Below are 22,773 nucleotides of genomic sequence, written 5' to 3' on the forward strand. Positions count from 1 at the left end.
CAGAAGCAGCAATGTGGAAATTCCCCGAATTATTGACAGGACTGGGTCTCTCTGACACTGGCATATCATGTTCCAGTCCTCTGCTTGGCTTGCATATTGCTTGGATACATATCAAGGTCTCATTCTTTGCAAATCATGCCCTATTACCCATTTTCATAGACCTCGCAGTTAGAAACCGTGACAGAAGGGGAGGGGGAAACTGTTTGCTGTCATATCTATAAAAGTCATGTATTACTGTGATTCGGGGCTTCTGGCTCTTTGGAAACGATTCCAGCCTTAAGCCCGCGCGTTAAATAAAGAAGAATCTCTTTTTCCTTCACTCCGTGGTCTCTCTGACTCTGATTTCTGCTACACCTGCAAAAGCAAAAATCTGTAAACTATTAATTTCTTCATAATATTTGGTATTTCCAGGCATTATATTGGTAAATTATAGCAATAAGGGTGAAGGTGGTGGAGGACAACATCTGGGGGACAGAGGATTGTTTGGTTTCCCGGCTCTGAGGTCAGAAACAGGGCTCCGACCTTGGAACCAGGAAACCACACTCCCCTTGCCTTCCCCGTCATAGCCAGTGCAGAGAGAACCACACCAGCTACCCCTCTGCACTTGGAAAACAGAGTGCAGAGAAGGGCGAAAGGTGGCATGGAGGGGGCATGGAGGCAAGGAGACCGGGGCAGCAGCCATATAATAAATCCTATACCCGCCCCAGCCTCCTTCCCTCCCCCTCCTTGAAGCCTCTACTAGATGGGCAAAAATGCCCGTTTAGCTTATATGCAGAGCAGGAGGTGCAAGGCGTCCCTCTCTCTGCATAGAATACTAGTAAGTTTGGAGGCCTACAAGTAGCCAGGGCACCCTAATTTGTTGCAGGGACTTAGTGTTTCTTGAGAATTACTGGTAAATGTAAAAAAAAATTATGTCAAAAGGACTGTTTTCTAGATTTATCAGTATGTCATGGTGAATATTGCCCTTCATCAGTAAAGGATGAAAATGAGGATCAAATCTTGGTCAACTTTGAGGTTTACTGGTTAATGTCAGAAGTTTCTGCTCTTTAACTCTGGGATCCTAAAGTACTAAGAATTCATCAATAAACATCTAAATCCACTGTTTTCTCATGTTTACTTTTAGCATATACTTGTTAAAATTAAAAAAAGATAAAATAAAATAGTTTCATTAAAATGATATAGTAACAAAAACATTGTTTTTCTATTTGCCATAGATAGCTGAGTATCTTACAGTCCAATGAAAAACACTGTTAAAATTGCCTAATCATCAATTTAATGTTTGTATATACATTACAATTTATATAACAAATTTAGCTTAGGGTGTAATCCTATACATACTTACCTGGGAGTAAGTCCCATTAAACTCAGTAAGACTTGCATCTGAGTAGGCATGCATAGGATTGCATTCTTAAAAGTGAAAGAAGACTAAACACATTTTATGTTGCCTTTGATCTTTTAACTTGTAGCCTTATCTCCCAGGTCAAAGGACACATTATTCAATTTCACCATATTTTGTGTGAAATCACTGTAGCGTTGAAGATGACTTTCAGTACAAATGTCATGGTACTTAAGGCTAAACCGGACTCTAGTTTTTGAGCTTCTTAATTAAAATCACAGTTTATAATGGTCTGACAATATTATCTTTATTCTTTCCAGTTGAGCAGCAACAGAATTTTCACAGCTTTTAGTCAATCAAGCTTAGCAATGTTTCAACCGCTCTCTTTAATTTCCAGTGTGGTTTAGAGTGACTAAAGTGAATTGGCACTCTTATTTTCAGTGTCACAATGGAAGAGGAGGGCTGCACCACTTCCTTCCTTCCTTCCTTCCTTAATTCTTCTTCATCATATAAAACTCATATACTATAAAATTCAGGAAAAAACCAGATCTCTAAAACCTTGCAATGTGTGTTTTATTAATAATTTTAATTACAAATACTAGCCTGGAAAAACATATGTGAGACTCCACAAGCTATATAGTTTTAACTGTACTTGTGCTTGCAAAAATACACATTGTTATTGTAAAAAAGAAAGTTGGAAAAATGATGCTATGCAACATAAAAATTTCCAATTTTGTTAACAAAAATGCCAAGTATTAAAATCAGTTTGGATACACACTTTTGCAAATTTCAGCATTAACTATAATAGACATTTGAATATAGACAAGTACCTCTATTATTTACTCATTATCTAAAAATAGTTAGAGTGCTTAGTTATAACCAGTTAGCATAAAACGCAAAGAGTGTTGGACTTAGATCTTAACTTTTTGCTCCATCAGCAGCAGAAGAATTGTGGTCACGCAAAGATCCCATGAATGTAACTGTCCGTGTTAACTCCTTTCATAAATGGAAGATCCTTCCATTCACAGAGCATAAAGGTAGGACCCAAGCCTTTGACTATTTTACAGTTAGATTAATTTCTTACCATTTCATTAAGCTTCTTTTGTAGTGTGTATTTTGAAATCTGTAATAATAAAAACCAATACGCTATGAGATTATAAAGAATAACAAATGGATAAAAAATCAACTAACAATTGTAATTCTGCTATGTTAAGGAAGTGGTAAAGAGGTAAACATTCTAACACATAAACCTTCTATGATAAGGAAGTGGTAAGGAGGTACTAATAGGAAGACTGCAAGTATGACAAAAAGTATTGCAAAATCCACCAAGAAAAGAGCCTTCAGAGTGGTGGCCTCCTTCCTGTGGAATTCCCTGCCATTGGAGGTCAGGAAGGCGCCAAGGTGTGTTCCTTTCAGCACCTCCTGAAGACATTGTTATTCAAGAGGCCTTCCTTGAGAGACCACCTGTGGGTTATTAAATTCAGCCTTTTTGGAATTTGTCTTTTTAAAATGTTTTATCTGTTTTAACCTGGTGTTTTATTATTTTATCTTGCTGTTCGCCACTCAGAAATCTTTTGATGTGGAGCAGTGTATAAATATTGTAAGTAAGTAAGTAAATAAATAAATAAACTAAGCCCATAGTTTTAGTAGCCTATGCATACCGAGGTTAGTCATTTGTGGTGTAAAAGGGGAAAAAAAGAACCTACACACAGAGAATTTCTATAACCTCAATGGAGCTCTGTTTTCCCACTCCCAATGGGTGCAACAGGTTGTTAGAAGGAAAGGGAGGTCACTGCAAACCTTTCATATTACCATCCATGCCCCTGCCTCTCTCCAGTGCAAGTTAGTCATGCTTAGAGCATAAATAATTTGTATCAAGGTAAGAGAGAGAATTGGATATAAATATGGGAAGTCTGCACAGATCTTCCATCGTCCCTCCAACCTATCATGCTGCTTGCATGTATGCTCATGCACTAAGAGCCTTTCTACACAAGGCATTTATTGTGCGCTCATGATTCCTCACTCATGGTAGTTTGTGGGTGCTTTACAGAACGTCATCATCCTCCAGGCCTCTTCTTTTCTTTGCAACCATTTTTTTTTGGGGGGGGGAGGTGTCTAACAAGGAAAGTCTGGTATTTCCATGAATGGTGGCGTAAAACCCTAGCATATTTGCACAATTCCACTATATCACAGTGCCACCAAGTGGTTGTGTAATAGAACAAATAGAAAGGTAGAGAAAGAAAAACCCTGGAAAAGAACATGTGTAAATGAGCCAATCTTAATTCCACAAAGAATCTGTAAGCAAAAGCCTCAGTAAAGTGGCATGTTAAAAGCTCCATGTAGAAAAACTATAAGACAGAAGAGGGGGAGAAAGTTATGCCCACAATAGACTGCATCATGCCTCAACTTTTGTAAGACTCCATGCCTAATTCTTAACACATCTCAGGTGCCCAGGTTTGTGCCTATTTTCAAACCTGGTTTAAAAGTGTGCAGAACAACAGAAAGCTCCCTTAGGAATCTTTTCCCCCATTAAATTTTCATTCCTTTTTTTCTACCTTGTTCAGTCTTACTTTTTCCCATACTCCTAGTTATATTACCTTCATTCTACTTCAATGCCTCTCCCCACATTATGTTTATAATATTCTCTTTAGGGCCAAACTACATGAGATGCCACTGGAAGTTGTGTGCCTTTTTTTATTCTGGGTGAATCAGAATTGGGACCACAGTGTGCAAGGAGTGGGATTTAACCCTTTCTTCCCACACAACAATCCTGATGAAAATCAGCCCCCACACTGTTATATCAGCCTTCGCCAACCTAGTGCCCTCCAGATGTTTTGACTACAACTCCCACCATCCCCAATCGGTCTGTGCTGGCAGGGGCTGATGGGAGTTGTAGTCCAAAACATCTGGCAGGTGCTAGGTTGAGGAAGGCTGTGCTATATGCGGGGGAGGGACATTCTCAATGGTGCGAGTGGGAGCTTCCCAGATAGTGCTACAGATAAATGTAGATTATGGTATTACCTCCCACTCTCATATTATTTTTCCCAGTGTTGCAACATGTAGAATGTTACATGGGGAAACATCCTTATTTTATCCTCTTCATTAGTCCATATCGCTCCCCTATTGTGTTTCCTTTCACCTGAATGTCAGCATATATATAGCTAATAGTTTTGAGTCAGGGTTACAAAACAGTGTATCATAAAAGTTGCATTCAGTGCTCATATGAGTTTTTTATATGCACTCACGTTCATGACAGAGAAGACCTGACTGCTTCAAAATGTTCAACTGTACAATGCTAAAACACTAAAACCAAGGTGGGCAAACTGTGGCCCCCCAAATATCACTGCACTCCAATTCCCATCACCCCACCCAACATGGTCAGTACTCAGGAATGATGGGGGCTGTAGTCCAACATAATCTGGAAGGCCGCAGGTTGTCCACCCCTGTACTAAGGTATGAAAAATAATAATTGCTGCCCTGTCCTATGCACTAATCAGCTGTTCACAGAAGGAAAGGGGCAGTCATGTTTTTCTGATGTTCGATTACTATTCTGACATGTGCAGAATGCTTGCGTGAAATGCTGTTGGTGGTATTGGTGCAACTGAGCTGGCTGAAATATCATCTGAACTATCTCCCTGAATGTCTTTGTTGTACTGAATTTAAATCAGATTCCATCACTGGATGATATTTTTTCTTCAAGTTTATCTTAGTTAAGAAAAGCAAGGGAGCATTTATTACTTTCAGCCAATGTATCATGTTCAGCCGACCATGAAGTACACTATATATCACTTGTGCTGTGTCATGAATTGAGCAGGGCATAACAAATCTTTTCAGCCTTTTGCACAGAAGGTCAGCAATGTGAAGGAATTTGCTTTTACAATAATCTCAGCATTAACCAGATTATTAAATAAACAGAGAATGACATCAAAATAACCAAGCTATTTATAAAGTTAATGAGAACAGAGTAATCAGCACAATATTAACAACAGATAACATTTCTCTTTGTTGCACAATGAAAAGAAAAAGCACTATTAAATAATTCAGCAATTTTGAAGAACGTTCTGGTAAAATGCCCAGTACTCCAGTTAAGGTGTGTCTTGAGTTTTTTTTTTTATAAAGGTATGTGTAAGCATTTAACAGTGGGGAGGAAGTTAGTATGGTTTTATATGATTCCAAGAAATAATTTCCATTGGTACAGCCCTATTAAGTTTAATCAAATTACTCTAGAGTGAATGTTTCAGAAAGAAAAAAAATATCTTGCTGTGAAGTTGTGCTCTTGCAGGTGAAGAGAGAAGTTGGTGAGTAGAAGTTCCTCCTACTGCTGCAGGTAGGGTTGGAATTTTCTTCAGAGGAGTTCATTAAGCCTTAGACTGAACTTCAAAATACAGTAATTAACAACCTGAAATAATCATAATTTTATTGACACCCAAAGACAAAAAGAGAGGGATAACATGTCCACAGGAGTCCACAAACTGGGGGATTTCTGCTCTTTGCTCCCCAGAACTCTGGCAGGATAAACTGCTCTCACATCATCAAGAAGAATGAAATGTCATGGTAAGTCAAATTTTTCTTTCTTTGTCAGTGGGGGATAGCAGTTTGCTTCAGGGATGTCTAAGAATGGTATCATCCCAGATGAAAGAGTTCTATTGGTCCAGAGCATTCTGTAGCACCTTAAGATTATGTGCAGAACAGTAAGCATATATTTTATAATGAATGAATGGGCTGATAGTGCCCAAGTGGCAGTTTTGCAAATCTCATCTATGCAAGTGTTGACCTTAAAGGCTGCAAAGGTTACTGCTCTTCTAACAGACGGAGCAATGATACCCTGTTGAGAGCTACCCCTTTAACTGTGTAATTCTCAAGAATGCTATCTCTAAGCCACCTAGCTAGTGTGGATTTAAGATTCTTTTTTCCATGGAGGATTCCTGAAAGAAACAAAAAGAGATTCAATTTTTCTGGTTTAATCAATAAATTAACCAGATCAGAGAGGGTTGATCACGCAGATTTGGCTATTACAGAACCATGAGAATAACCTCTGCTTTCTATTGCCTAATTTTCCTGAGGATTTGGAGGAATGCATATTGCAGTCTCCTTGGCCATTTAGCTTCTAGACCATCTCCTGCTGTGCACAGAAACCTGGGTTTGTAGATCAGCAAACAGAACCGAAACTGGATGCCTCATTCTGATAGATATCTGTAGAAACACTTCCAAATCCAGAGACTTGGGCTGTGTTTCCACCAGCAATGTACTACAACCTGGCTGCGCAGCGAGGTCTCTGTGTTTCCATGACGTCATGGCCATTCAGCACCAGCCCTGCATTTTTTCACGGAAAAACCGCTTATTTATTTATTTATTTATTTATTGCATTTATACCCCGCCTTTCTTCCTCTCGCTAGGAACCCAAGGCGGCTTACATTATCCTCCTCCTCTTCATTTTATCCTCACAACAACAACCCTGTGAGGTGGGTTGGGCTGAGAGTCTGTGACTGGCCCAAAGTCACCCAGTGAGCTTTCATGGCCGAGTGGGGACTAGAACCCAGATCTCCCAGCTCCTAGTCCAACACTCTTGCCACTACACCACACTGGCCTCTTCTGGGACTGGTGATAGTCTGACTTTTCCAGCTTACTTCGGTTCCATTACTGACCTGTTTCCACAACAGCACTGGGTTCAGTATCATAGTCCTGCCCAAGGGGCGTGTAGCCTGGCCCTTGTGGGTGTGTTGCTCACCTGCCCATGACCTCAGGGACCCAACCCCTTACTACCCTTTTTGCTGGAATTTCCACCACCATTTTGGAGCTGGATAACCATACGAGGTTCCCAGCCATGGTGTTGGCAGGGAAATCACGAGAGCCACAAAGACAGCTTCATGGAGAGTCATTAAGGCGCAATTTCGCTCTACATATGACTTGCCTATGAGCTCTGCTTCGTTGAAACAAAGTTGTGCTTTAAGTCCTCCGTTTTAGCAAAATCACCAAGGGATAAAAAGGGCAGGAATGCTGCATACAGGACATTGCTCCACTTAAGGAGAAAAAAAAGGACTTAAAAGGGGTGGGATGCTTTTCTGTTTCTTCGTTAAAGCGAAATTGCGCTTTAAGTTCCCCTTTTTAGCCGATTTTTGTTGTTCAGTCGTTCAGTCATGTCCGACTCTTCGTGACCCCATGGACCATAGCACGCCAGGCCTTTCTGTCCTGCGCTCTCTCCCGGAGCTTGCTCAAGTCCATATTCATTGCATCAGTGATGCTATCTAACCATCTCATCCTCTGCCGTCCCCTTCTCCTTTTGCCTTCAGTCTTTCCCATCATCAGGGTCTTTTCCAGAGAGTTTTCTCTTCGCATTAGGTGGCCAAAATATTGGAGCTTCAGCTTCAGGATCTGTCCTTCCAATGAGCACTCAGGGCTGATTTCCTTTAGGATTGACTGATTTGACCTCCTTGCAGTCCAGGGGACTCGTAAGAGTCTTCTCCAACACCACAGTTCAAAAGCATCCATTCTTCGGTGTTCAGCCTTCCTTATAGTCCAGCTCTCACAGCCATATGTTACTACTGGGAAAACCATAGCTTTGATTAGATGGACCTTTGTCGGCAAGGTGATGTTTCTGCTTCTTACTATGCTGTCTAGGTTTGCCATAGCTTTCCTCCCAAGGAGCAAGCGTCTTTTAATTTCATGGCTACTGTCACCGTCTGCGGTGATCTTGGAGCCCAAGAAAATAAAATCTGTCACTGCTTCCATTTCTTCTCCTTCCATATGCCAGGAAGTGATGGGGCCAGATGCCATGATCTTCGTTTTTTTAATGTTGAGTTTCAAACCAGCTTTTGCACTCTCCTCTTTTACCCACAACAAGAGGCTCTTTAGATCCTCTTCGCTTTCTGCCATTAGGGTGGTATCATCTGCATATCTGAGGTTGTTGATAATTCTCCCTTTTAGCAGATTAACCAAGGGTTTAAAAGGGAGAGAATGCTGCTCTGCTTAAGGGGGAAAAGGGGGATTTTGGTCCTTCGTTAAAGCAAAATTGCACGTTAAAGCTCACTTTCCAGGGGGGGGAAAAGGGGCTTGGAAGGTGGGGAGGAGTCTGACCGAAGCAGGAAACTGAGGCTGAGCAGAGAGGGTAAGGGAGGGGAGAATCTGCAAGAGGAGGAGGTGGGAACACTGATGAGGTAATCAGACCCAACAGAGACTCCACCTAACCATCAAGAAAATAATTTGATTAGAGCTCTGTGGAAACAGCGCAGAGCCCCAGGCTAAAGCGATGATAAGCTGGGTCTTTAAGGGCTGTGGAAACAGGAAAAAGAGAAGATGTAATTGGGGAAACATTGCAACAAAGTTGCAAACAAAGTGAAGCCAATAGCATGGAAACATGCCCTTGGTCCACCTGTAGACAGTTCAAGATGCTCTTTTGTCAGGAACAGAAGTCAGGAGTCTTCCCACTGAAGAAAGAGCACTGTTTTCACATGAATCATTAGGGATCTCATCCCACCTTGACAATTATATGTATTTATTATTTATTTATATTTATATCCTGATCTTCCTTACAAAGAGCCCAGGGCACACATCTGTTTTTGCTGTGATGTTCTCTGTTCTTACTAAAACATAATGGCCTTGCACCTCCAGGAGAAATTCCTTTAGTACAATAAGGATTCCTCTGAATTCTTAAGAGTGTACACTTAGTTGAGCCTCCACTGTCATCCAGCAACTCTGGGCTGTTCTTCTGCCTCAGTGAGCTACCCAACCTGTGATACTGGCATTCGTACCCTTGCATACCCTCTCTGGTTCCAATATTCATTAGTGCTTGGATAGAATGTTTGGATTCAGACCTGAGGAGCTGAAGTTGTATAGAAACTATAGCCCCATCTACACACAGACACTTTCTAAGGCAATTCCATTTAAATGCGAATTTTCATGAAATCGGGTTTGCTCCTCCCAGGGCAAACATAGCCAGTAAAGCAGTGTGTGTGTGTGTGTGTGTGTGTGTGTGTACAAAATATATATATATATATATATATATATATATATATATATATATATATTAAACCTGGCTTTCACAGGAAAAATGGCACCTGAAACCACATTAGTTTGGGGTTGGGTGGGCGGAGTCCCATGAGTAGAACTGAAAGTCATCAACTGTGTAGGTGTGAGGCAGCGAATGAGTGGAGGCTTGCTCCACACTCCTTTCCTCGCTTGTGTGCTCAATAAAGTGCAATGGAGAATGAGTTACTTCCACATAGACATGTTTAGCCAACATCCCCCCTTGTGACCACCCTTTCTCAGCAGGAAGAAGGCTCCTTTGTGGGCGATCACCTTCTAAACTCATTAAACTTATGCAAAGATTTGCTGGTCTGAACATTTCAAAAAGAGCAGGCAAAGGGATTATCCTGACCTACTCTCCATTCATACTTGGTAAAATGCAATTGAAGGGGATGAGTTACTTCTGAGTAGACATGTTCTGGCCACTCCTCTCCTTGTGTCCACCCTTTCAGGATGCCACTTTCCCTTCCACCAATCAGCGCTGTTCCCCCCAGCCCGCACTGAAGGCAGTTCAGGTCACACAGACTCCCAAACTGCACTGAAGCTGTTGCGGTGGGAAAATCCATCAGAAAACCAGTTGTTGTTGTTTTAAAAAAGGGGGTTTACAGCATGAAAAACTGTGCTTGTTTTGGACAGGCATGCGTCATGTGCCATCATCTTGGCATAGAAGAACAGGAGTAAATGTCCTGTGTAGCTGGGGCCTATGTGGCTCCTACAATCCAGGAAGAATGACTGGGAGATTCTTGCATGCTTTCTTGCCCATTGGGCTGGCTCCATGCAGGATACTGTGCAGCCCATCAGTCATAGCACAGACATGATGTTTATACCCTGGTGGATCTCGTTTGAGCATGCCAGAGTTTGTTTGCTTCTGGAGATAGGAAAAATATGTTCAGAGACCTGCCTAGAACAACTTCCAGTGTGATGGAGACTGAGATGGTATCAGAAAATCATGCTTGGTTGTGATTTTTGTGTCCCTTCCTGACCTGATGATGAGGAGTAGATGGGTCCCTGCTAACCCCTGTGGCTCTCAAAGATCCAGGGTTTGGGGCAGGGATGGGTGGGGGAGAACATCACATTTGGGAGTTCAGTACTGATTGGACTTTCTCAATTACAACAGAGCCCTGAAGAAGCCCAGCTCACTGACGCTAGGCAGAACTTGTTCTGGGAATACCTCCTCTTTCTGCCTGAAGAAAACTCTTCTCCCTGACTGCAGAAATGAGAAGCACTGCTTCCTGCTCACCCCTGCCAACAGAAAAACTGTAGCTGCAGCTAACTATCTTTCCATTTTAAAAATCCATAATGTTAATCTACCGTACATATGCTGTATTGGATCAGGGCCCAAATAAATCAAGCTATATCAGTATAAAGTTCATTTACCTGTAACGTTTTTAATGTTTCCTTCAATGCTTCCATTTCTCTTTCTTTCGATTCTTTAGCAAGTAGATATTTTCCCTTCAAAGAAACAGCTTTGTTAATTAGAATCTTTTATTAGAAAAAAGAAAATGTAAAATAACAAGCATTTCTCAGCTAAGCAACATAAGAATAAGTCTCTTCTGATATATTTATCATTATGGACATAATATTGACAAAGGCTCATGCACTGCAACAGAGAGAACAGCTCTAATAGCGCCCAATATTAGTCTTCACAAACATGTAGGAAGAAAGCCAGACTATGAAGCACATGGTCTTCGATGTCTATATACTAATGCCCAGAGTATGGGAAACAAACAGAATGAACTTGAACTCTTAATACAAGAGGGAAATTATGACTTGATAGGTGTAACTGAGACTTGGAGGGATGACTCGCATGACTGGAATACAGCAATTGAAGGATATAATTGTTCAAAAAGAACAGGAGGAACAGAAAGGGAGGTGGGGTTGCACTATATGTGAAAAATACATATCTCTGCACAGAAATACAGGAGGAGGAGCTTGGTAGCCCCATCCAGAGCATCTGGGTTAATATAAATGGAGCAAAGAATAAAAGGAACCTGGTGGTCGGAGTCTACTACCGGCCACCCAATCAAGGAGAAGACAAGGATGAAACTTTTGAAAAGCAAATAGCCAACGTTTCAAGGAAGCATGATATAGTAGTAATGGGGGACTTCAATTACCCCCAATATTTGTTAGGAGACAAATTCTGCAAAACATGGCCCCTCCAGGAAATTCCTGACTTGTGTGGTGGATAACTTCCTCCTACAGAAAGTAGAGGAAGGAACTAGAGGATCGGCTATCCTTGACTTGATCCTAACCAACAGAGATGACTTAGTGGATAAAGTAGCAGTTACAGGAATTCTGGGGGAAAGCAACCATTTTATACTTGAGTTCTTGGTTCCAAGGGAAGCAAAAGCCGCGTGTAGTCAAACGCGTACCCTGGATTTTAGGAAAGCTGATTTTAATAAACTCAGAACAATGATCAGTAAGGTCCCATGGCAAGCGACTCTAACGAGAAAAGGAGTCCAAGATGGGTGGGAGCTTTTAAAAAAGGAAATTCTCAAGGCACAATTACAAACAATTCCAACAAGAAGAAAAGGTGGAAGTCAACAGAAGAAGCCAATGTGACTTCACAAATAGCTTAGAGATGACCTGAAAACAAAAAAGGACACATATAGGAAGTGGAAGGAAGGCCAAGCAACAAAGGAAGAGTACAGGCAGGTAGCACAGAATTGCAGGGATGGCATCAGGAAGGCTAAAGCTGAGAACGAGCTGAGGTTAGCGAGGGATGCTAAAAGCAACAAAAACGCTTTCTTCAGCTACGTGCATAGTAAAAGACAGAGGAAAGAAATGGTGGTTCAGCTATTAAATAAGGATGGCAAAATGATAACAGATGACAAAGAAAAGGCAGAAGTGCTCAATTCCTACTTTGGCTCAGTCTTCTCCCAAAAGAGGGTCTATGACCCCCCTGGCAAAGGCAGAGTACGGGCTGAAGGGGCAGGATTGCAGCTTGAGATCGATAGGCATATAGTCAAGGAACACCTAATTACTTTGAATGAGTTCAAATCTCCAGGGCCAGATGAAATGCACCCTAGAGTAATAAAGGAACTGGCAGAAGAACTCTCAGAACCACTGTCTATTCTCTTTGAGAAATCATGGAGGACGGGGGAAGTACCAGATGACTGGAGGAGGGCTAATGTTGCCTCTATCTTCAAAAAGGGTAAAAAGGAGGAACCTAGGAACTACAGACCAGTCAGTCTGACATCAATCCCAGGGAAAATTCTGGAGCAGATGATAAAGCAATCCATCTGCAAGCACCCTGAAAACAATGGAGTGATTACTCAAAGCCAACATGGATTTGTCAAGAACAAATCCTGCCAGACAAATCCGATCTCATTTTTTGATCAAGTAACCTCCCTTGTAGACCGTGGGAATGCTGTAGACATCATATACCTCGACTTCAGCAAAGCTTTCGACAAAGTGTCCCATGATATCCTGATGAGCAAACTAGCTCAAAGTGGGCTAGAGGAAACAACGATCCGGTGGATCCACAGTTGGCTACAGAATCGGACTCAAAGAGTGCTTATCAATGGGACCTTCTCAAACTGGGGAGAGGTAACGAGTGGGGTACCACAGGGCTCAATCCTGGGTCCAGTGCTCTTCAACATTTGTATTAATGACTTGGAGGAGGAGGTGCAGGGAACGCTGATCAAATTTGCAGATGACACAAAATTGGGCGGGATAGCTAATACTTTGGAAGACAGAAACAAAATTCAAAGGGTTCTTGATAGACTGGAGCACTGGGCAGAAAACAAGAAAATGACATTTAATAGGGATAAATGCCAAGTTCTGCACCTAGGAAAAAGAAATCAAAGGCACAGTTACAAGATGGGGAATACGTGGCTCAACAACACTACAAGCGAGAAGGATCTTGGAATTGTTGTAGATCACAAGCTGAATATGAGCCAACAATGTGATGTGGCTGCAAAAAAGGCAAATGCTATTTTTGGCTGCATTAATAGAATCATCGCTTCCAAATCCTGGGAAGTACTAGTTCCCCTCTACTCAGCACTGGTTAGGCCTCATCTGGAGTACTGTGTCCAGTTCTGGGCACCACATTTTAAGAAGGATGCAGACAAACTGGAGAGGGTTCAGAGGAGGGCAACAAAGATGATCAGGGGACTGGAAACAAGAGAGACTGAAAGAACTGGGCATGTTTAGCCTTGAGAAGAGAAGACTGAGGGGAGATAGGATAGTGCTCTTCAAGTACTTGAAAGGTTGTCACAGAGAGGAAGGCCAGGATCTCTTCTCCATCGTCCCAGAGTGCAGGACACAAAATAATGGGCTCAAGCTACAGGAAGCCAGATTCCAGCTGAACATCAGGAAATCTTCCTGACTGTTAGAGCAATACGACAATGGAGCCAATGACCTAGGGAGGTAGTGGGCTCTCCCACACTGGAGGCTGGACAGCCATCTGTCAGGGATGCTCTGACTGTCAGGGTGGAAACTGAGCCAACAGAGCCCCAGAGCAGTTCTGATTCTGAGGAGGAATAGCAATCCGTGGGAGAGGAGCTCGCTCGTCTCTCACAAGCACAGCAGCTGGCAGAGATTCCTCCTGCCAACATTCCTGGGATAGATAGTGACCCTGGCAGTGAGAGAGTGCTGGAGGGGGGCTTGCTGGATGCTCGGAGCAGATGCAGGGAGCGACGACAGATGGAGGGCGCAGAAAGGAGGCGGAGTGCTTGTTTGGCAGGCAAACAACAGTCGCGTCCCGAGGACCCAAGGGAAAGAGGGAGGATCTCTCCCTAGCCCATAAGTTCAGGGTCTTCCCATGGTTCTCCTTCAAACGGGGACCAACTGCCTTACCTGGAGCTTAGGCTACTCTGCTATCTTTCCCCAGTGCTGTTCCTTGCTATGTCGTTAGTGATTAGTATCTGAAAGAGTCATAAAGTAATAAAGGAATAAAGTCTCGGAAAGAATCCTCATCATCTATGTCTTGAGTTGGCTATTGGTGGGGACTGCAAGAGGCAGCTAGGGCGCTCCTGACACTGACTTAGATTCCTGCATTGAGCAGGGGGTTGGACTCGATGGCCTTGTAGGCCCCTTCCAAGCCTAGTATTCTATGATTCTATGAAATGTGACATGTTTATTTTGCTGTGACTACACAAATTTAGAAAGTGATGTGTACTTCAGCTATATGATGGCCATTTACACTAGGGATCCATATCTCCAATGAAGTCTTTGTTGTTGTTGTTGTTGTTGTTCAGTCGTTCAGTCGTGTCCGACTCTTCGTGACCCCATGGACCATAGCACGCCAGGCCTTCCTGTCCTGAGCACTCTCCCGGAGTGTGCTCAGGTTCATATTCATTGCATCGGTGATGCTATCTAGCCATCTCATCCTCTGCCGTCCCCTTCTCCTTTTGCCTTCAGTCTTTCCCAGCATCAGGGTCTTTTCCAGAGAGTTTTCTCTTCGCATTAGGTGGCCAAAATATTTGAGCTTCAGCTTCAGGATCTGTCCTTCCAATGAGCACTCAGGGTTGATTTCCTTTAGGATTGACTGATTTGACCTCCTTGCAGTCCAGGGCACTCGTAACAGTCTTCTCCAGCACCACAGTTCGAAAGCATCAATTCTTCGGCGCTCAGCCTTCCTTATAGTCCAGCTCTCACAGCTATACATTACTACTGGGAAAACCATAGCTTTGATTAGACGGACCTTTGTTGGCAAGGTGATGTCTCTGCTTCTTACTATGCTGTCTAGGTTTGCCATAGCTTTCCTCCCAAGGAGCAAGCGTCTTTTAATTTCATGGCTACAGTCACCGTCTGTGGTGATCTTGGAGCCCAAGAAAGTAAAATCTGTCACTGCTTCCATTTCTTCCCCTTCTATATGCCAGGAAGTGATAGGGCCAGATGCCATGATCTTCGTTTTTTTAACGTTGAGCTTCAAACCAGCTTTTGCACTCTCCTCTTTCACCCTCAACAAAACGCTCTTTAGATCCTGTTCACTTTCTGCCATTAGGGTGGTATCGTCTGCATATCGGAGGTTGTTGATAATTCTCCCAGCACTCTTAATTCCGACCTCTGATTCATCCAACCCGGCGTTTCTCATGATGTACTCTGCATATAAGTTAAATAAGCAGGGTGACAATATGCAGCCTTGTCGTACTCCTTTCCCAATTTTGAAACACTCGGTTGTTCCATGTCCGGTTCTTACTGTTGCTTCTTGACCCTCGTACAGGTTTCTCAGGAGACAGGTAAGGTGGTCTGGTACTCCCATCACTTTAAGAATTTGCCACAGTTTGTTGTGATCCACACAATCAAAGGCTTTAGCGTAGTCAATGAAGCAGAAATAGACGTTTTTCTGGAATTCTCTTGCTTTCTCCATGATGCAGTGAATGTTGGCGATTTGAACTCTAGTTCCTCTGCCTCTTCGAAACCCAGCTTGTACTTCCGGTAGTTCTCGGTTCGCATACTGCTGAAGCCTAGCTTGTAGGATTTTGAGGATCACCTTGCTGGCATGTGAAATGAGCGCAATTGTGCGGTAGTTTGAACACTCTTTGGCGTTGCCCTTCTTTGGAATTGGAATGTAAACTGACCTTTTCCAGTCTTGCGGCCATTGCTGAGTGTTCCAAATTTGTTGGCATATTGAATGCAGCACTTTAACAGCATCATCTTTTAGGATTTTAAATAGCTCAGCTGGAATACTGTCATCTCCGCTAGCTTTGTTGTTACTAATGCTTCCTAAGGCCCACTTGACTTCACTCTCGAGGATGTCCGGCTCAAGTTCAGTGACCGCACTATCATGGCTATCAAGGACATTACTATCATGGCTATCAAGGACATTAAGATCTTTCCTGTATAGTTCTTCTGTGTATTCTTGCCACCTCTTCTTAATCTCATCTGCTTCTGTGAGGTCCCTGCCTTCTTTGTCCTTTATCATGCCCGTCTTTGCACGAAACGTTCCCTTGAGATCTCCAGTTTTCTTGAAGAGATCTCTAGTCTTTCCCTTTCTGTTGTTTTCCTCGATTTCCTTGCATTGTTCATTTAAGAAGGCCTTCTTGTCTCTCCTTGCTATTCTCTGGAACTCTGCATTCAGTTGGATATATATTCCCCTTTCTCCCTTGCTTTTTGCTTCCCTTCTTTCCTCAGCTACTTGTAAAGCTTCATCAGACAGCCACTTGGCTTTCTTGCATTTCTTTTTCTTTGGGATGGATTTCGTTGCTGCCTCCTGAACAATGTTACGGACCTCCGTCCATAGTTCCTCAGGCACTCTGTCTATCAGGTCTAATCCCTGAAATCTATTCCTCACCTCCACTGTATATTCATAAGGGATATGATTTAGGTCATACCTGAATGGTTTAGTGGTTTTCCCTACGTTCTTCAATTTCAGCCGAAATTTTGCAAGAAGCAGCTCATGATCTGAGCCACAGTCAGCTCCAGGTCTTGTTTTTACTGACTGTAATGGAGCTTTAGCAGGCTTTTAATCCTCTCTTTTGGATACCCTACTCCTTGGTGCTGTCGACCATTGGAGTGAATGGGATTTTCTGTACTGTTCTTTTACTGTAGTGTTTTGAAGACCAGGGCACAAGTAATACTTATCAAGATTTTCTTTATTCAGAGGATATTGAGATGACCCAGACAGTTACTGGAAAATATGTTATTTCTTGCCTTCAGATTTTTCTGCATTGCTGTTGCTCTCCAATGGGTGCTTACTGCCATGGTTTGGGATCACTTGATGCAACAGCAGCTGCTGATCACCACCATGCAACTGTTATAAAGTGTTCCACCCATTCTGCGCAGAGAACTGTATGAAACCACATTTTTGCAAAGTTTGACATCTTCATTTTGGGTACATTCTTTATTAAAGTTTTTTTAAAAAACAGTCTTAGAGTGCCTCCAGTGTAACATGGGATGAACATTCATGGACTTGGTGTTCACTTTTCAGCCATTCATTTGTAGTCACAGAACCTGTATTTGGTAAGGAGACTCTGGAACTTTCTCCACGACAACAGAAGGAGAAGTGAATGAATGATTATCCGGATTTTTCTAGGGATTGGCTTTGGTGTGCTTTGGTCCGCGCAGGCCTCCACGAGTGAGTGCACCACACCAGCATGAGTGGCTTCACAGAACATACTTCCGGGTGGGGTGGGGTGGAGTGAATGTCATCTGATTGGCAGGGGCTGTTCAACCAATAAGAGAGGCTCTCCCCCGCCCCTTTCTCCTTCTATAAAATCCTGGGAGGTTTCCTCCTGTGACAAAAGCACTCTCCTTCTCCTCTGCCCCCCACATTAATTACTTCCTTACAGCACCAAACATTACAGAAATACAGCTGTAGATCCTTCTCCCTCTGTTAAAGCTTCAGATGCTGCAATCCAGTGAGGCTCCGCTTTAACTACTCCCCTACAGCTGGCAAAGTGCTTCAGAACCTTTAGGAGATGTAACCCTGTGAATACCTGAAGCATCCTGGCTCCAACCAACCCTTTTTCTAATCCCCTTTCTCCTTTTCCCTGAAGCTCCCAATGCTGCAAAGGAACGAAGCTGCGAATTAATTACTTCGAAAAAGAAAGGAAGTAAACATCAAAGACAAGCCTCATTGAACACAATGGGAGTTATTAATGAGTAGATACACATATGTTCGTGGTGGGAAAGACAGGGAGGGGAAAGACAGGGAGGGGAAACCAGTCCCCTTTCTAACCCAATGGTGCAACGATCGAAGGTGTGAATTATTTACTTCCGAATGGCAATAACCCAAACAACAGAGCATTGCAGCTCTGAGATAGCACTTTATAGCCCTTAGGGAAACAGTGGTTTAAAATATGCTATTTTGATTGAGGGGGATCTCTGTAAATTCTGAAGTGCGCATTCAGGGGACAAGCCTCACTTACCACAATGGGAGTTACTTCTGAGTAGACAGTAATTGGTTTGTGCTGGAGAACACAGGACAGGAAACACAGGGACAGGAAACACCCCTTGACTGGGGTCATGGTGAAAGGCACACCTCTGGGCAGGGCTAGCATACCAGAGCTAAATGCAGGGGTTGGGGCACGGAACAACTATACCACGGAGAACCCGACTTAAGGAAAAGAATTGGAGTTAAAGTAGTCTCAGGAAATCTGGTTTTTCCAAGAAAAGCTCCAGGGTGGCTGCAGGATGGCCATGATATCATGTGCCCCGAATGACCTCGAAATGGAGCCAGATCACAGCAAATCCACCATGGAGACATCCCGCTCTGAATTCGATTTGCACAGAATGGCTTGTATTCAGTGGTGACTTCGCACTAGCAGAAAGCATTTTCACTTGGCCAAGGCAGAGCAGCCAATTTTCACTGATGCTTCCTACATATTGCAGCTTCCTACACCTTCTGAAAAGTTGTTCCTGGAGGATGGGGAACCTCCAGAACAGTATGGGATATGGTACAAAGGGCTGCAGGAGGCAGGAAAGACTGGTAAGAAATGGGTGCCTCTCCCTATGCAAGTGTAACCTGCCAACAGCAAAGTCCTGCTCAAGGATCAATACTAGCTTTTTCACTTCTTCAAGGGAACGGCTTATATAAATTTCATTATAGTGCTCTATTATTCAACAACTATCTAGAAATATTATGATAATTTCCTTTACTATCTTTAGACCTTATTCTATTTTGGATCTAGAATGCTCATGCATATTAGATGTACATTTAAGGAGATGACCAGCATTCCTTTCTGGCAGGAGCTCCATGTACCTCATCAGGTACTGCTCTGGTGAGCCCTCAACATTTGGTGAGGGCTTTTCAGGGACTGCTGCTAGAAGGGAAGAACTGAAACACACACACACACACACACCATACATGGAATTCCACACAAGGCACTTTGACTCCCAGCCAGTGACTATCCATTTATTGAACAAATACATTGTACACCAGCGTATGCATTACCTTTTCTTCTTCCATAGCAAACATTCTTGCTTGAAACTTGAATGCCACAAGAAGGAAAGAAGTTTAAGTAGCATGATCAAACAACGCGTGCAACAAGGTAGGACATTTAGCCAAGGTAGGACATTATTTCCAATGGGGCGCTTATGCCTCCGCCAATTCTCTTGCGCCCTGCTGATTCTTTTGTTCAACCAGTGGGTCCCACTGATTCTGTTGCATGAGCAGGACCCATCACTTGCAAAACAGTGATTTAGCACTTCCCAGACGAAGCCCTAAAACAAGCGGAATTGCTAGTTTCTCAGTTGGGTCAGGTCAGCAGAACTCCCATACATGAGCTCTGCCAACCTGCCCTGTTGCAGAAATGAGCATTTTCACTTTTGGTTGGCCTGGAAATACCAAATCTTCCTTCCGCAAATGGTGGTTCATGTGTCCATGCTTGTGGACAGTGGAGGCGCAATCGCCCCATTGGATTTTGCCCTTACACTCTAAATAAGTAAGGAAATAACAATCTATTATCTAAATTTTAGATGATAGAATATTATATATTTGCAGGCTGGTAAGGATGGGAGTTGAAGCCCAACAGATCTGGAAGACACTAGGTTGGGGATAATATATACTGCACTATATTATCCAGCAATGCCCTTCCCCACATTAATTAAAAGCTTAATGCTTTCTGGTTCTGCAGTAACAACTGTGGGTGCATCAGAATAGTCTTAAGTAGCCATTGGGAAGTTTTTGAAGAAACTAAAAATTCCCCTTGATAAAGAAGATTTCTCAAAATGCATCAAGAACTATAAATTGTGCAGTTTCTCTTTTTTGTTTGGTTTTCTTTCTGGTATTGCTCCTTTTATCATTCCTGTTGAGTGTGGCAAATGTTTACCAGGGCAAAAGATTCAAGGGGCCTATTAATTGCTCCCAAATGTCAGTTCCCACAAAGGAGGGGGTAGCTTTATGTTCTGATGTTCAAGAGAAATACCCACCACAGAACCAAATTTTCCAGCAATACTTCTGAAAAACGTCATCAAACAGAGGCAATAACAGCTGGTATTTTTAGCATTAATTGATATGTCACCATGTCTGGATGACAATCACGTAAGAGTCCATAAAGAAGCCAAATACGAATGCTAAACTTAGACAATATTTCTTTGTAGAAAACCATAGCAGTAATTCTGAATCGTTGTTTCCAGATATGTTTTGCATTAGGAATGTGCATTGAGTGATTAATTAGTTGTTGTGGAAAATCTGGATATCTTTCCTAAAAAATGTGTGTCATTTGTGGGGAAGTCAACATTTCTCAACTATTTTTGTCCCGATTAATATGCCCTGAGATAGTTGCCTTATAGTGCAATCCTATGCATGTCTACTAAGAAGTAACCTCCCCTGGGCTCAATAGGACTTACTCCCAGGTAAGTGTGCATAGGATTGCAGACTTAGTGTGGCAGACACATATTAGCTAGTTCATGACACCACTAAAGAAGGATGATGCTTCTCCCCACATGCCTGTGTCTTTCTAACCTATTTGTTTTAAAGCCGCTTTCCCCAATCTGGTGCCATCCAGATGTGTTGGACTACAATTCCTATTATCCCCAACCAGCATGGCAGTACATTTTAAAAAACAAAACTGAAAAATACCAACAATGCTGCTTCCTCCCCAATAGCAATTACATGGCATTGTGTGAACCTTCATATCGTTGTATTTGTTTGAATGTATGTATCTGTGTGCTTTCCCTCTCCAGCATGGGCACGCTCATCTCGGCATTTAAAAAAAAGCAGCAGAAAGGCCATTACCCACAGCAAGGCCCTCCCCACTGCAGTGAGACTAAAGCAGTTTAAAAACAAACACTAAAAGCTTCACTGCTCATTGTGAACTTGAGTGACAATATCACCTTCTGTATAAAAAAGATTTACCTATACATAACTATAATTATTCCTGCTGAGATTTTTTCCAAAAAAAGTCTCAGTGTGTTACCTGTTTTTTGAAAGCTATCATGGCTTCTGTATGCTGTTTGTTTAAGGCTTCTTTTTCATGTTGAAGAGCTTCCTGTTTGACAATAATTTAAATTAGGGTAGAACAAAATGGATCTTTATATATGACTTTTTCATTGTTTCAGCAAATATTCTATTACATTAAGAAAATATTTCAATTTAAAATTTTCTTTATCTTGGTTTTAGAAATAATGGTTAGAGAAGGAATACAAGACAATAGCTATTATCTTCCAACAGGCAAAGGCATAGGTGTATTCATGTGACAAGAGCAAATTAATTTTCTATAAAACTACATGAATCTGCAAGTGAAAATGCTATTATTATTATTATATTTCTCATTTGCTTTAAGGTCTGTATAAATTATATAGTAATGTCTATAACATATATGGAATTTCTTTTGTTTTTCTTTTTAACTGTCTTCTGTAGTGGCACTGCAGCAAGGTGCTGCATGGCAGGTGAGGAGCCCACAGCCAGATAGAACTGTGAAACAACTTGCATTACGTATTCAAATTTCTATGCAGAGTCTGTTGGATGCCTGAAAGCACAGTAGCAGGCCCACAGTCTTCAGCTGTGGCCAGTGTTTTCTGGCTCAGGACAGAAGTGTGAAAGTGCAGTTTGATTGGCTAGAATCAAACGTGCTGCACTCAGATGCTTCATATAATGCTTCTTCACATTCAGTTTTGGCAAATCACCTATCCAAATTCGACATCTCTTTAAAGCAGGGGTACAGAATTTGGAACACTCAACAATGGCCGCAAGACTGGAAAAGGTCAGTTTACATTCCAATTCCAAAGAAGGGCAACGCCAAAGAGTGTTCAAACTACCGCACAATTGCGTTCATTTCACATGCCAGCAAGGTGATGCTCAAAATCCTACAAGCTAGGCTTCAGCAGTATGCGAACCGAGAACTACCGGAAGTACAAGCGGGGTTTCGAAGAGGCAGAGGAACTAGAGATCAAATCGCCAACTTTCGCTGGATCACGGAGAAAGCAAGAGAATTCCAGAAAAATGTCTATTTCTGCTTCATTGACTACCCTAAAGCCTTTGATTGTGTGGATCACAACGAACTGTGGCAAATTCTTAAAGTGATGGGAGTACCAGACCACCTTACCTGTCCCCTGAGAAACCTGTACGAGGGTCAAGAAGCAACAGTAAGAACCAGACATGGAACAACCGAGTGTTTCAAAATTGGGAAAGGAGTATGACAAGGCTGCATATTGTCGCCCTGCTTATTTAACTTATATGCAGAGTACATCATGAGAAACGCCGGGTTGGATGAATCACAGGTCGGAATTAAGATTGCTGGGAGAATTATCAACAACCTCCGATATGCAGACGATACCACCCTAATGGCAGAAAGCGAAGGGGATCTAAAGAGCCTCTTGTTGAGGGTGAAAGAGGAGAGTGCAAAAGCTGGTTTGAAGCTCAACATTAAAAAAAACGAAGATCATGGCATCTGGCCCCATCAATTCCTGGCATATAGAAGGGGAAGAAATGGAAGCAGTGACAGATTTTACTTTCTTGGGCTCCAAGATCACTGCAGATGGTGACTGTAGCCATGAAATTAAAAGACGCTTGCTCCTTGGGAGGA

At 42.4% G+C, this 22,773-nt stretch overlaps 1 protein-coding gene across 1 annotated transcript in view; it reads right to left on the minus strand.

Annotated features, from left to right (window-relative positions):
• Positions 1–22,773, minus strand: part of CCDC73 (coiled-coil domain containing 73) — an 85,914-nt gene that overhangs the window by 54,128 nt on the left and 9,013 nt on the right. Inside the window, exons 3-6 of the mRNA XM_084853242.1 lie at positions 21,166–21,237; positions 19,200–19,235; positions 10,736–10,810; positions 2,421–2,459 (exon numbers count right to left, since the gene is read on the minus strand). Coding sequence (XP_084709368.1) covers positions 2,421–2,459; positions 10,736–10,810; positions 19,200–19,235; positions 21,166–21,237 — 222 coding nt within the window. The remainder of the gene's footprint in view (positions 1–2,420; positions 2,460–10,735; positions 10,811–19,199; positions 19,236–21,165; positions 21,238–22,773) is intronic.

The sequence above is a fragment of the Heloderma suspectum genome, chromosome 1 (assembly GCF_057233095.1).
Source record: "Heloderma suspectum isolate Gila_16-S chromosome 1, 16-S_ref, whole genome shotgun sequence".
Taxonomy (NCBI): Eukaryota; Metazoa; Chordata; class Lepidosauria; order Squamata; family Helodermatidae; genus Heloderma; species Heloderma suspectum.